The sequence below is a fragment of the Amblyomma maculatum genome, chromosome 5 (assembly GCF_055883805.1).
Source record: "Amblyomma maculatum isolate TAMU_Amacu chromosome 5, ASM5588380v1, whole genome shotgun sequence".
In the NCBI taxonomy this organism is placed as follows: Eukaryota; Metazoa; Arthropoda; class Arachnida; order Ixodida; family Ixodidae; genus Amblyomma; species Amblyomma maculatum.
In genome coordinates, this window is record NC_139348.1 from 43,713,349 (window position 1) to 43,729,016 (window position 15,668).

Genomic DNA, 15,668 nt, shown 5'->3' on the forward strand with positions numbered 1-15,668 from the left:
CTTTTAACAGATAGAAAGAGCAAAAAGGGGCACCATGGTCATGCAAGGCTTTGGTTTTTACATGAAATCGAACTTAGTTGCATTCGTAATCATGTTGTCCTCATGCTTAAGAGGTACAGCCGCCCTGATTTTTTACAATATAGCGCGAGCGTCGACCAAACTGCTGCTCAGCGCCTTATAACGGCGATAAGCGTGCAACACGGCGAGAATTCGCGCGCGCGCACGAAGAGAGAGCGTCTTCTGCTATGCTGTTCGGATCACAAAGACACACGCCCTGCCACAATATCTGTTTGCGACGTTCCACATTCTTGCGCATGCACGAACTCTCACCGTGTTGCACGCTTATCGCCGTTGTAAGGCGCTGACCATCAGTTTGGTCGATGCTCGCGCTATATTGTTAAACATCAGGGCGGCTGTACTTCCACAAGATGTAGAGACATTTTATAATGAAAAACTCACACAGACATGATAAAAGCGAAATGAAAGGTATTTCAGTTTTTTTTTTCATTAAGCAACAAGACGTGTTCAGTAAGTGCCTATTTAACTACTAGACAACATTTTCAGGACCATGTCATCACAGACCACTGATATAGTAGTAAAGACCCTGATATAGTAAATATTTTTGCTGGCCCCAGTGGCTTTACTATAAAGGGGTTCTCAGTATATATTGAAGGCCTATTGCCACAGATTCTTCTTTTAGAGAAATTTGCGACCGGTGTCTGTGCCTGCAAGACATGCAGCATCTTATGAAGTAGGAATGATAAAAATACATGCAAAATAATATGCATCCCAGATACAAAAGAAAGATATTTGGAAGGAAAAACCTGCTTTCGGCAAACCGATAACTTCAGGTGGATGCTTAGTGTTCATATAGAATTACAGTTCCTGAAAATATGACGGTCAGGCTCCAGAACTTATCAAATTTAAAAAAAATGCTTAAAACATCCTGCAATAAACAATATGGGTACTAAGCATGCAAAATCGGATGATATTAAAGAATACATTAAATAATATTTTTCTGCAGTACACCAGTTACAGGCACACATACATTACTGCGGCCAGAATAAAGAAAATATTGCCTTGCCAGAATCAATCAAACTATCTTCAATCAGCTAACTGAGGGTGATGTGTACATTGCAGATATTCTCAAGGCTATATCTGCATATTATATTCTAAAGATCAGTAATGAATGAGACACACCTGTTCGGTGTACAAAAAATATACCATTTCAAGGTCCAGCTATTTAGTTTTAACAACTTTTATTGCATGCTGCATTCTACTATAAACAATTGCCTTACTTGTAGTGTACCAAGGAATAGTTTTCATGCAGTGCTCAATATAAATTAAAGGCGCCAGAAAAACATGCACACAAAAAAGAAAAGGAAAACGGCACGAGCGCCACTCAGAACTGATTTATTGTGCAGAATAAAGTACATGTATATTTCACTGCCGGCGCATGCGCAAGGAACACATTCAGCATGATGTAGTTTAAGATATGTTCAAGAAATGCTTTCTCAGCATTATAAAGATTGACCGACGTGTCACTGACGCACAAATTACCTTTGTTTCCAATATAAAACGCTTCAATTAGCTCTCTGGCTATCGTATTGCCACTCATTGCAAGAATGCGCACATTAGAAAAACATGGTTCACAAGTGCCTGAAGGGCAGGATCTGATATGCTTCGGAATATTGGGGCCATCTTTATTTTGCTCTATGTTACGTTCATGTTCCCGGATTCGCTCATTAACACATCGGCCGGTTTGACCGATGTAGGCGCTACCGCAAGAGAGGGGAACTTCATACACAACCCCTTAGGCACAATTTGATTTGTCGCCTATGCCTCATATCATAGCCTCTTTCCCTGAGAAAGCGTTTCTTGAACATAGCCTATCTTAAACTACATTATGATGAATGTGTTCCTAGCGCATGCGCCGGCAGTGAGATATATATGTACTTTGTTCTGCACAATTAATCAGTCGGGAGTGGGACTTTGTCCCTTTCTTCCTTTCTTATGTGTGTGCGTGTTGTTTTGGCGCCTTCAATTTATGATGAAACAACACCAACTAGCCCCAATAGAAGTTCTCTTAAACATACAATGCTGCTTGTTCAGCTAAAATTATTACAGTGAGCCTGCAATGAGCAATTGAGCAAGTACTAGAAATTTACTTTGCATAGGCAGGAAAATATTATGCTTGATGTGAGTACAATGATATCATACTTCTTATCGGCTAGCTGCCTACCAGGTATGCATTTCCCTTATCACAGCCAATCATATGGCCATACCATCAGAAACCTTCCATGTGCAAGATTATTTTCAGTTAGGCATACATGGATCATTTTATATCTAGGTACCAGGTACGGCGCTCGGGCATCTGATTTCTTCAAACCAATTCATTGCAGATGTTGGTATAGAGAACAGTAATCTTCCTGAATATCTGAGGCTAAATATTATTTTCATTGCTTAAGCACACCTTAAAATGCAATGCTTGATGTGACTATAGGATCACAAAAACAATATACATCTTGCATGACAGCGATTTTTCATTTTCACCCAATCACAAGTTCCTTGAAACACCAGTTTAATTCTTAGCTGAAAAGTTGTTTCGCACACATTTTATATTTCAATATCTATAAAATGTTGCTATTTTGTGAATTTATTTCAAAATCAAATTTTCTTAACAGCCTCACAGTTTATAAAAATTGACAATATTTTGTACTCGAATTAAAAATAACATTGTCTGGAGACAATATCATTGTCTGGTATTGTTTGCCGAACAAAACAGCACATATGCAAAAAAGCACCAATATCGCTCAAACTTAATGTGCAATGCGTGAACTGAGAGTTCACCAGAGTTCATCTAAAATTCCAAGTACAATAGTCCTGTATACATGGACTCGATAGCACCGGGTTGAATCAGCGTTCAGTAAGCAAGATCACCATTACTCGACCCGGTTTGTGTTTACATCTCGCTTTCTAGTGAGTAAGTATCGCAGCGGAGCGTAGCGTCGAGATTCGAAGTTATTGTGCAAGTTTCTTACTCGTAGTTGATCCCATTTCCTTTTACTATCGAGAGCTTCGTTATTTTTTATCGTTGATGAGCGCTAAAAAGCATTCAATTTCACTGACGCTCATTGCCGCTCCAGAGGCTTTTTCATATCCCAGAGTTCCCCATAACTAGACTCCCTGATTGGACAGCGTCTACATGCCTTTAGATAAGCGGGTCAAGCGAGTTAACCTACCCCCTGCAAGCGAGTTGACGCGACCCACTCCGCCGCCTATTTTACTAGACCCAACTGTGTATACATGAACCCCACACTGATTTTTTACTCGACAGACGTATATGACCCAATTCTGTCGAGTTCATGCATACAGGGGTGGAACGCACGTGCAACAAGTAACAATGCTGCTAAGAATCCAATCTATTGTCTTCTGGCTCGTCCAGTTTTCTAAAAAATATCTTGTCTGACAAAGGAGAATATTTGGAGTTAAGCAGCTAAGCAACACAAGATCCATATGCGTGCTCCAACGCATGACACCACAATGCAGTTACAGTTGCAATATGCTTGGTCATGTGGCAGTTCACTAAACCGTCTGACTAGACATGACAATCGAAAAAAAAGTCGGAGAATCATTTCTTCTTTTATTAAATACAAAAGCCGTCTGGCAAGGTTTTTGTTGTAGGCATAACATTCAGAGACTGCGGGAGTTCGGCAAAGTTTGATACGTCTTATTTCGTTTGGAAGTAGCAAGTGGATGCAGAAAAATAATTATGAGTAGGGAATATAAGGGGTGACAACATCTCGAAATGAACATAATGGACCAGTGATGCACACTGTGTATCTTAAATGGCGTCACTGGTCGCATCAAACACAGAAAATTGTCCTTGAGTATAACAAATTTGAAGCGAAGGAGGTGGGTTGGTTGTGGACAGGTAGTTGGAAATGGGCAGTCCCCCTGAGAGGTGGGTGGCAATATCATTGCCACATATTATGGGGAAAGCCCTGGCAAGCATACAGGCAAAGCTGAACATTTATAGGAGCAATAAAACTACAAGCAATGCACCCTTAAATGAGCAGCTGCACTAATAATTTCCTTTTGTCTTCAGCCCACCCCTCCTGCACTGTAAGCAAGTCTGCTCAAGTTTTCCCGAACTCAGAAGCATATGCAAAAACAAACAGACTGTTCTCTAAAATTTACAAAATTTTAACGAGTATTTCATGATCTCCTTTCTGAAAATGTCTTGCTCTAGGGTTACATGATAAATTCATTGCAGCTGCGAATAAAGCGAGTTGGGAGCTAATGGCGAATCTCAATAGCTTGGGGAGAGAACTCTTTATAATTGTCGCTTCGAGCAAAGTAAATAGCCTGGTTTAGGTCAAAGTAATATTACATCTACATGCCTGAAGCCTGTGTAAGCAACCAGCAGTGTACAAGCAATCAGTAACTGCATATCTGTATGAACAAATACATACAGGGCAAGCAGCAGTAATGAAGGCAGAGTGCAAAGCAAATAACCTGAGCAATACTGAATGGATTTCTTCTCTGCAACCTTAATACATGCTTCCTGCGAATTCTTGTAATGCAAACATAATCAAGTACGCTAAATATTCCATCGCTTAAAGCGCCTGCACTTCCAAAGTCGAGGGTTACGCAAATGACAACTACTTTGTCATTTCAATAAGCTATGTCTGTTATTATGCTATTATACCACAGGTTCACTCAATCTTGCCTAAACCTGAAATGGTCACATACTGTTGAAACAGGGCAGTGAAATATAGCACTAGCTATTAAAGCATCGCCAAGGACACGAAGGATATTATTTTCTGCATATAATGGGCAAGACTCCTGAACAAGTAAGTCTTGAGCTAAAAAGCCAGAAAAAGTCATGTAGAACGCAATAATATATCGAAAAGCCAGCAGCGCATTTAAAGCCAATATATGCTTACAACGGACGGGGGAGATATCGTGTTAGAAAAACTGGCCACCCTGTATACGCAGTACCTGGTGTCGTCGACGGTACCGGAACCATGGAAGAATGCAAACATTATCCTCATTCATAAGAAAGGGGACTCTAAGGTCCTTAAAAATTACAGACCAATCAACTTACTGTCTGTTACTTATAAGATATTTACTAAGGTAATCGCTAACAGAATCAGGACAACCTTAGACTGTAATCAAGCAAAGGATCAAGGAGGTTTTCGGAAAAGGTACTCTACTATTGATCATATGCATACCATTAGTCACGTGACAGAAAAATGCTCGGAATATAACCAGCCCGCATACATAGCATTCATTGATTACGAAACAGCATTTGACTCAGTTGAAATCTCGGCGGTGATGCAGGCATTGCGAAATCAGGGGGTAGACGAGCCGTACGTGAAAGTGCTGGAAGATATATATAGTGGCTGCACAGCAACCATAGTTCTGCATAAAGAAAGTAACAAAATTCCCATAAAGAAAGGTGTTAGGCAAGGAGACACAATCTCCCCAGTACTATTCACAGCTTGCTTAGAAGTATTCAGAGACATGAAATGGGAGCAAACAGGGATAAGAGTAGATGGAGAATACCTCAGTAATCTAGGATTTGCTGATGACATTGCCTTGCTAAGTAACTCGGGGGATGAACTGCAAATAATGATTGGTGACCTAGACAGGAAAAGTAGAAAGGTAGGCTTGAAAATCAATATGCAGAAGACTAAGGTAATGTTCAACAGCCTCGGGAAGGAACAGCAGTTTACATTAGGTAGCGAAGTACTGGAAGTAGTAGGCGAATATGTCTACTTAGGACAGGTAGTAACCGCAGATCCGGGCCATGAAAAGGAAATAACAAGAAGAATAAGATTGGGATGGAGCGCATTTGGCAAGCCCTCACAGATTATGACTAGCAGCTTACCGGTATCGCTAAAGAGGAAAGTATATAACAGTTGCATCTTACCTGTACTCACCTATGGGGCTGAAACGTAGAGGCTAACCAAAAGAGTTCTACTTAAGTTGAGGACAACCCAGAGGGCTATGGAACGAAAAATGGTAGGGGTAACATTAGGCAGATGATTGCTGGTGCAAACGGAGTGCGATGATACAAGTGGAGTAGCCGGACTGCGGGCGTTATAGAGCAAAAATCCCTAAATGCAAAGAAAGTCTTAATTAAATCAGTGCCTCTAAAACATGATAACAGCATACCACGGCTCTTCTCTGTTTATGTAACCTGAAATGCTTTTGAAATCTGTCTAAAAAAATGGACTACTCGCAACTCTATGTTACACATGGAATAACATAGCTGTACCAGGGCTATGGGACGATCAGTTAGCATAACGACCGGAAAATGTATACTGATGTTCCATGCAGTCTTGACGCTGGAGCAAAGTGTCACGGTGCGAAGAACAAAAATAAAACAGGCACGGGAGCCAAACTTGCGCCACACAACCGACGCGACTAAGTCTGCTTCCCTGTGAGGCAGGAATTCATGCCCAGTGGCGACAGAACCAGATTCAGGGATATTAGGTGCAGGGCTTGCATCTACCACAATCCGCGCTGCTTCGGATGCAGTTGCCCTCGCACAGGCCATAGTCTGAGAAAAGTTTTGCGGGCATCTTAACGATGGAATAAAGGGGAGAGCACTGTCACCCTAGGGGTGAAGAAAGATTTAGAAAAGGGACACTAGCCGGAGAGGGTATTAGTGGGGCGACAATGCACACGCGAAGAATGCTGTGACGAATGGGCAAGAGGTACGGGAATTACACTACCCGCCAGGCGATGTGCTAGCACTGTACCCGACTATTAAGGTCTATGCCGCCATTGTGCAGGAATGTCTGCCGCACAGGGAAGCTGACCTGTAGGTTTTGCAACTAGTCTATTGCAGCTGAAGCAACGATACAGAAAGAAAAAGAATGGACGACAATCCCTGGGGATGCGTCGGGCGACGACGACGCCAACGCCTGTCGCTGCCACTGGTTCACATCGCACGGAGCGAAGGACCTCAGCGATAGAGACGCGTTTTCAGCCTTGTTTTGTTAGCGCCGCCACTTCGTTTGGTAAAGGAGTACAGTTACGCTATATCCAGTTTGTTGCACTAAACAGCAGCACTGATGAAATTTCTTGAAACGCGTCGCGTCCAAAACAAAAGGGCCACAGCGCAGCGGCGCGCTACTATATTGCGATGCAGACATGATTGTACGCAGCGACTTTCTCCTGCAACTTTCGAAAATTAGCAATATCTAGCCACACTAGCCTTTTTGTTTGCATTGCTACCCTACCAAGCTTTTACTAAACCGTCTCGACGCGCTCATAATTGCACGGATGAGATGAAATGAGCGTCTGCAGGTTCTTCGCTCATACCGGGCTAGGGAAAAAAACCTTTGCATACAAAAAAAAAAAAAAAACAACGAAGGTGAGTACCCCAAAGCCTTTTGCGATTGGCTGCCTCGCGAGCTGGTTCCGGCCACATGAGAAATTTTCTAAAAGCCCAGAACCTGGGCGACAGCGACGAGCGGCAATGCTTTGGCGGTCCTCAGCCCACCGCACATCGTGCTGCCGCGCGACTCATGCGGTTAGCGCTTTATCGTACCAGGGCCGTATCTGCGCCTTTGCAAAAGTTGCATGATCTCGGAATCGGGGTGCCCGGCCCAGCGCAACCGACACGTGAAAATATACTTTTGACTGGACTCCGCCGGCTCCGCCCGAGGTCACCTGAGGGAAACCGAGCGGCCGAGCCACGCAGTCGTTTAATTTTGTACTCAGCAAAACAGTAACGGTTTAACTTTAAATAAGCTTCAAAATGATCGGAATCAAATCGCGGACACTAGATAACCACATTTGAAAATTTAACAACGTAATAAAGATGCTAAAAGAAGACAAATCTCCCTAGCACATGGCTTGCGCAGCATGCAGCGGCAATGAAATGTAAGACAACGCTTGTAATTTAAAAAATGCTCAATCTAAGAGGCTAATATTTTGCTCCAATATACACAGAGGCTTTATAAAATCGGAATGAAAAAAAGAAATTGAAGCTCACATGCAATATTTCTTGCTGTGATCTACAACGAATATTTTGCTCACTTGTAGCATACCAACAAAAATGTTTTCATACAGTAGTGCTCAATCGAGCGGGATATTTCAATCACCCTGCAATGAGGATTTGAAGCAAGTTTGTTGAGAATTATTGAGCTGAGCATCTCAGTGCAACTACTTGCCACCTCCTTATAAGCTAGTTGCATGCGATGCTCACATTTTCTCTCATAACTGCCAGTTGTATATCCGCACCATCAGCATCATTCTATCTCATAGATTAGTCGTTTGTTGGCCCGATTTATTATAGGCGCTTGTTTCTTTCTCACAGTTTAGTTTCTTGCGTATATTTTATTGGCCAAGAAAATGCGGTAAAAGCACATTTCTTTATGCAGCCGTCTTTGAGAGACCGAAAATGTTAGAAAAAAGTCTCCAGTGAGTTTGCATGTGGGCGTTTTCTCTCCATAAACAATATTTTTATAAAAAAAAAACTACCTTCCCCGCGCACGCCTGTAACTGTTCCACTACAGAGGTAGTTAGAAAATAAATAAGCTCTGATATCGAATTAAGCTTAATTGTAAAATAACGACTGCTTTATTTAATTTTTGAACTCCACAGTTATTCCTTTTTGCCATACTATGTAGTGCGAGCATTCTATTGTAGTGAACGACGACGGAATCGCGAAATTGGGCGGCTGAATAAAAGTGGAGAAACGTTACAGACTTCTTTTTTTGGCACTTGGCAAAAAGCAAAGCTTTTTGGCAAAAAGCAGAAATTCTAAAATTATGCTATCCGTGTAGGCATGCCGTTGAGTCAGAAGTTGTTCTGATGAGCTGCCGTTCTTGTATACTGGCTGCTACACGAAGCTATTTTGTGTTCATATGAAATTCAGTGTGACAAAGCCCCACGCGGATATATTTCGCGTTTCAAGTTCTTGTAAAATATGGAAGCCGGCCCGCCGCCGTGTCGCGGGCGACTATAGCGGGCTCTGCGATCATTTTTGCCACTGCAGTGATTTGAATATTCGCGGCTTGTTTAACAAATAACTGGCGTACTCGTTTGCCGAATGAGTGTTTCAAGATAATCATAGAGCATTTACCAGTACCGTATGTGTGCGATATTCCATCAGTGATTAATGCGCTATGGTCATTGCAGACGTATTGTTGATTATACACGTATGCGATGGTATACTCGTTTGCAAAGCCTAAGACGTAAGCTACGCGAGCTCTACGTATGTCAAATAGGTATATGGAAGAAATAGCGCCTTAAAGTGTAGCGGCTGATGCATTGCGTAGCCAGTTCCCGCCTGAACGGCGGCCGTGTGCACCTGAACCACACGCGGAGCGCCGCGGCCTGCGTCTTGGATTGCATCGCGCTGCACGTAACCCGACAACCCCACCTGCAGAGCGCATCCACTCGGGCAACTCGGCGCCGCTGTTGCTGGCTCCCTGCCGTCCATGTTCGTGTTCCTTTGTTTGTAATGTTTTCAATGGACCTAGTAAGCAGCGAACAGAGCGTCCATATTTCAGCGCGAGTGTGTGCGATGACGGGACTCGAACAGAAGTGCGCAGTGTGTCCTCAACAAGAGCGGACGCTTGAGAAAAAAAATTCGAACGAGTGGGTTGAAGAAATATGAAACTGTAACAAAGTTAATTTTTTTCAGCATAACCTTATTATTATTCAGATTGTGATTGTACTTGAAGTGTTTTCTCTCCATTTTATTTTTCTTTTTCTTATACTTCTTAGAACGACAACGTCCATGCATGTGCGGAATGATGTTTAATTTATCGCTCAATATCCCAGCTTTAATTTAGATCACCAATGTTAAATCGTTTAAGCGAAAGTATGTGCTTCCACGCTTCGTATTGGTATAGCTTAAACGGCTTAGTTTATTTTTAAAGTGTATATTGATGGAAGCGCGCTCGCCATAGTCCATCTGAGTCACGCACGAATATTAATAGGCGGACGCTTATCGCTCTATAATTGCATCGAACTGCATGCGCGTCCTGCGGTAATCGTTTGTTTCAAGCCACTGTTGTTATAACTAATACACTCGGGGGCAAAGAAATGTGCTAAAACTTTTTGAATTCTCTTCACCAATAGCAGCACAAATCACCACGGGAGCAGCCACGGAAGAACCTGGACCGTTGCCGAATAGAATACAAAATATAGCAACCATTGCCTATGCATGATATATAACATGTCTTTTGATTATTTCTAATCTCCCGGTTGGCGTGCAGCTAGTTGTCGTCGCCGCCGCCCTGGCGGACCGACAAACTATTGTGATCTTTCTGATATTTGACGCTGTCGACCGATCGTCGGTCTCATCCAAATTCGTCACAGTGTACGTGTGAATTGATTACAGAGGCAGCTTAAGTCAATGAAGATCTAGTGTAAAACAATACCATGTAATCCCAAGCAACATCAACAAGAGCTGGGTGGGGTTAAAGCAAACACGACGGAAACCAGCACCGCGGAACTATAATTAATTAAACACAAGATTTCCGAAGCATTTAAAATTGCAAAGCTAACTTCAAAACATCGATTATAGCAGCACAGTTAACGATTTCAAATATTAAATGACCCTGCCAACCGCAACAACACGTTAATGTGGTTTCCCACAGAATATTTCCAGCAACATGCTAATTTGCACCTAATATTGACTAGCAGCTGAAGTGGAAAAGACAATGTTGACTAAAGTATATGCCAATGCATCTGACTTTGGCGGGGCATGCTAACGGAACTGGCAGTATTGTCCAGTGTATGCCATATATTGGCCAACGTCAGTGGAGTAACGGCTAACGCTGTTAGGTATAGCCATCCTTATGAAATGGCAATGCCAATACCGGTGACAGGTAATGTATGCCAGTGCATATCTGACATAGGGGGGCCATTGTAACAGAGCTGACATTATTGTCCAGCGATGTCATATATTGGCCAACGTCAGTGAACTGACGGCTGAAGCTGTTGGGTATAGCCATCCTTATGAAATGGCAACGCCAACACCGGTGATACGCCAAATAACCAGGCCAGAATATCCTGCAGTGGCCAAAGACATCGAAACCAGCATAACGCATTGTCAATAGTGTGTGAAGACGTCCAGCGAGTTGCAATGGAGCTGCTCTTCAACAGCCACTGATGGTTATTCATCAGAGATATTTTTTGCTGTAGGTGCCTGGAGCTCACCCATCTAGAGAAACTGTAATCGTTTACAGCGATCAACCACTGTAAATCAATTTTCGCCTGGCATGGTATTTCATACGTGGTATTTGGTCTCCGACAACGGTAATCTGATTTCACCAAGTTTTCTCAGGAATATGGGTTCAAACACCTAACTTCAAGCCCACACTACTCTCAGAGCAACGGACTCACCGAGGCTGCGGTGAAAATCATCACAACTGCAATGAAAAAGCCCCAGAACAGTACTTGACCCTTTTATCCTACATGTCAACTCCACTGAACAATGGTTACCGCCCCTCCAAACTATTTATGGGGAGGCAATCGAAGACTAAGCTTCCTTTATAACTCCCGGATGTCTTGTTCCTCCTTTGTCAGACATCTCTAAACTTAGCAATTTCGAAGCCCGATACCGCGAACAGCAGCGGAGAAATTACAATGGACAACCTGGCATACCGCATCTTCCAAACTTTCTGGCAGGTGATGAAGTCTATGTTACAGACTTAAGCAAAAAGGAAACGTGGTGACGCCCACAAAAGAGCCCAGGTGATATGTGATTGACACCGGGAACGGCATTGTATGGCGAAGTCAAACCCATCTAATCCCTTTTCTGAAGCCTGCAGAAAAGAATAGACAACCAAGACGTCATGTACGAGACATCTCTGTATGGCGACACACAACACACACAGACGTGCCTCCGGGAGATACTCAAACAACCTTCGCTGACGCCTCCTACCAGCACACGACGAGTGGCCGTTGCGCCATTCCTCCCAAGAGACAGCTTTTCTGTGAAGGGAGATGTATGCAGTAACGACATAGGTCGGTAAGCTTGGCTTGGCTGCTGCGTGCTCGCACGACGCTCGCTGAAGTTGACACGTGTCTTGTGCCAGTGTTCTCCTGGAATAAACCTGTCCTGAAGGAATCTCACAAGCCCGAGATCCAACAGAAAAACTCCGGAAGCTGACGCTGAGGCATCCTCACTTTGAAAAAACTGCTCGGATCTGACGACAGTGCTCGTTGACCACTACTCTTGAAGCGAGGATAATTGGCATGAGGACAGAGCTTCGTTTGTTTTCATAATTTGCTTATAGGAACAATATCTACAGGCCTCTATGTGCTTCGGGGTGGTTTTTATTTTCCCGCGATATTAGCCTCATCAGCATCCATAAATTGCCGCACCTGCACTGGTGTATTCGCAGGTACCGTGCATTTTTTTCTGCATTGCATGCTTGCATTTGCATCCTTCTACGTTGTAATGTTCAGTGCGGCGCACCAGTCCCCAGTCTCACTCCTTATGCACCTTCGCGAGAATAGCTTGGAGGGTTATTTACAGGGGAGACGTGCGTAGATTGAAGATTGCTTTACTGCAGTGTTGCTTCAGGGATAGCAGAGCCTAGCGTTGCGAATCGTCGTATCGCTCCCAGCAAGGTACTTTTCTTTTCGCAATTAGCGGGAACGTTCGACATCGTTGCCGCCTTCAACGACGTGGATCTCACGGACTCAGGGTAGTCCGTCTGTATTGTTGGCAACGGTACTCTACTATCGATCATATCCATACCATCAATCAGGTGATAGAAAAATGCGCGGAATATAACCAGCCCTTATACATAGCATTCATTGATTACGAAAAAGCATTTGACTCAGTTGAAACCTCGGCGGTGATGCAGGCATTGCGAAATCAGGGGGTAGACGAGCCGTACTTGAAAGTGCTGGAAGATATATATAGTGGCTGCACAGCAACCATAGTTCTGCATAAAGAAAGTAACAAAATTCCTATAAAGAAAGGTGTTAGGCAAGGAGACACAATCTCCCCAGTACTATTCACAGCTTGTTTAGAGGAAGTATTCAGAGACTTGGAATGGGAGCAGTTAGGGATAAGGCTAGATGGAGAATACCTCAGTAATCTGCGATTTGCTGATGACATTGCCTTGCTAAGCAACTCGGGAGATGAACTGCAAATAATGATTGATGACCTAGACAGGAAAAGTAGAAAGGTAGGCTTGAAAATCAATATGCAGAAGACTAAGGTAATGTTCAACAGCCTCGGGAAGGAACAGGAGTTTACATTAGGTAGCGAAATACTGGAAGTAGTAGGCGAATATATTTACTTAGGACAGGTAGTAACCGCAGATCCGGACCATGAAAAGGAAATAACAAGAAGAATAGGATTGGGATGGAGCGCATTTGGCAAGCACTCGCAGATTATGACTAGCAGCTTACCGGTATCGCTCAAGAGGAAAGTATACAACAGTTGCATCTTACCTGTACTCACCTATGGGGCTGAAACGTGGAGGCTAACCAAGAGAGTTCTACTTAAGTTGAGGACAACCCAGAGGGCTATGGAACGAAAAATGGTAGGGGTAACATTAAGAGATAGAAAGCGTGCAGAGTGGGTCAGAGAAATAACTCAAGTTAACGACATTCTAGTGGAAATTAAGAAGAAGAAATGAACATGGGCAGGACATGTAGTGCGAAGAGAGGATAACCGATGGTCGCTGAGGGTAACAAACTGGATTCCAAGGGAAGGAAAGCGTAGCAGGGGGCGGCAGAAAGTTAGGTGGGCGGATGAGATTAAGAAGTTCGCAGGGGTCAAGTGGATGCAGCTAGCACAGAACCGGGTTAAGTGGAGAGATATGGGAGAGGCCTTCGCCCTGCAGTGGGTATAATCAGGCTGATGATGATGATGATTGTTGGCAAGCATTGGCACGCAGCGAAGGTTTCACGGTGGAGGTTCGAGCGCAATGGTGTAGGAGCAGTTACAACACAGGAATTACAGAATAGCTGCACTGCTATGCTCAAAGCACGTCATGCAAGACAAGTATGCAAAAACTACAACAGATATACAGATACAGTAAAAAACATTGGTTGTAACTCATAACATTAATGGCAGTTAGAGAGCTAAGGTCTTGAAGACATTCTAAAGTACGCTTGTATGAGCGTGCACGGCTCTGTGAATCGCTAACAAGCTTGTACGGAAGCGAAACACTAACATGTAATCAGTGTCAGCAGAGCGATGCACGTTTTTGTTCCTTTGGTGTCAGTTTAATGTCAACTGTTCATATATATGTTCGAAATCCATTCGTGGAAGAGTTCTTATTTGCCAAACCGGGTGGACACATTCTACTGATGGTTATGATGAAGCACAAGTGCACCGAAAAATACTTCATGCATGATAACCAAGACTTTTGAAAGATCTCAGGAAAGAGCCGGCAGCTTGAGGGGCTTCTAATGACTTCTCTCTCTTTTCAGCTCGGCAGTTTGCCGTGATACGCCGATTGAAGTGCAGTTCAGTTTTCTCGACGACACCATGCCCCATATGCAGCAGCGGGAACTCGCCACCAATAGGGGAATTTTTATGAAGACGATGGTAACAACATTATGGCCATTCGCCTGCAAATGTAAGCCCAGGATCCTAATAGTCTCCGCCTCTGGAACCTGCGCCCCACCTACGAGAATTTGAATTTTTGAAAGCTATTTATTTCTGAGCGCCCTGTCCTTGTATAGGAATAATTCCGTCTTTTTCGGAGGTGTACTCCAATCCCTTTCCGCCGCGTATGCTACAATACAGTTGGCTGCCACCTGGAGAGTTTGCTCAATCTCTCCATCACTGCCCTTATCTATACACAACGTAATGTCATCTGCATACATGCTGAATTTAGGATTCGGGTTACCAAGCTCTTTTAGCTGCCCTGGCAACTTCCTCATGGCCAAATTAAACAGTAGGGGCGACAGGACCGCCCCTCGCGGTGTCCCCCTACTTTCTAGCGGAATCACTTCCGAAGTTTTCTCCCGAAACACTATCTCGGCTCTCCTTTCTCTCAAGAAATCCCTGATGTAGTTATGGGCTCTTACCCCTACGCCTACCTCATTCAGTCCTGCTAGGACTACCGAGTATTTTACATTATCGAAGGCCTTCTTTAGATCATCTAGCCCTACTGTGATGTGCTCATATTGGTTCAGGCCCTTATTACAGGTACAGTGAGCTATGCGACACCTTACTTGAATTTAAAGGCCGCAGAAAGGAGAACAATTGACGCGCTTATGAGAAACAGTATCAAAAGGGCTTTTGCGCTGCCTATGATGGCATCTACTGAGTGACTGCTGGCTATGGGAATGCATAATACTTTGGCGGAACTGATTGAGGCGGAAAATGCCTCGCAGCTATAGAAAGGCTCAGCACCGCAAACGCGGGGAAGGTAATTTTGGAAAAGGCGGAGCTGAATCCGGTTACGGGAAGGGGCATGCAGGCCACCATAGGATGGAAGGCCCGAGAACGTATTCGGGTCCCCATTTGTTGTTGTTGTGGCTGTAGGAAGAAAGAAAAGAAAATGCATGGGCCTGTTACTGGCTCTGTAGCTGAGCCACCTACGCTGCCTCGTGCGGACAGAAGAGAAAACAGACAAGAAAAAAAAGAAGAGGGAGAGAAAGACGCGCGCCGCAACAACCGCGCCACGAGATAGACGAGGATAAAGAAGAAGTCCAGC

At 43.8% G+C, this 15,668-nt stretch overlaps 1 protein-coding gene across 14 annotated transcripts in view; it reads left to right on the forward strand.

Moving 5' to 3' along the window:
- The window catches only part of LOC146188193 (sodium-dependent nutrient amino acid transporter 1-like), a 351,255-nt gene that overhangs the window by 26,237 nt on the left and 309,350 nt on the right, over positions 1 to 15,668 (forward strand). For 11 of the 14 annotated variants that reach the window (XM_084603685.1, XM_084603683.1, XM_084603682.1 and 8 more), the window contains exon 3: positions 4,717 to 4,856. The exons of the other annotated variants lie outside the window; for them this stretch is intronic. In XM_084603685.1, the coding sequence (XP_084459811.1) occupies positions 4,836 to 4,856 (21 nt within the window). In that variant the 5' untranslated portion in view covers positions 4,717 to 4,835. The remainder of the gene's footprint in view (positions 1 to 4,716; positions 4,857 to 15,668) is intronic. 14 annotated transcript variants of the gene reach the window in all.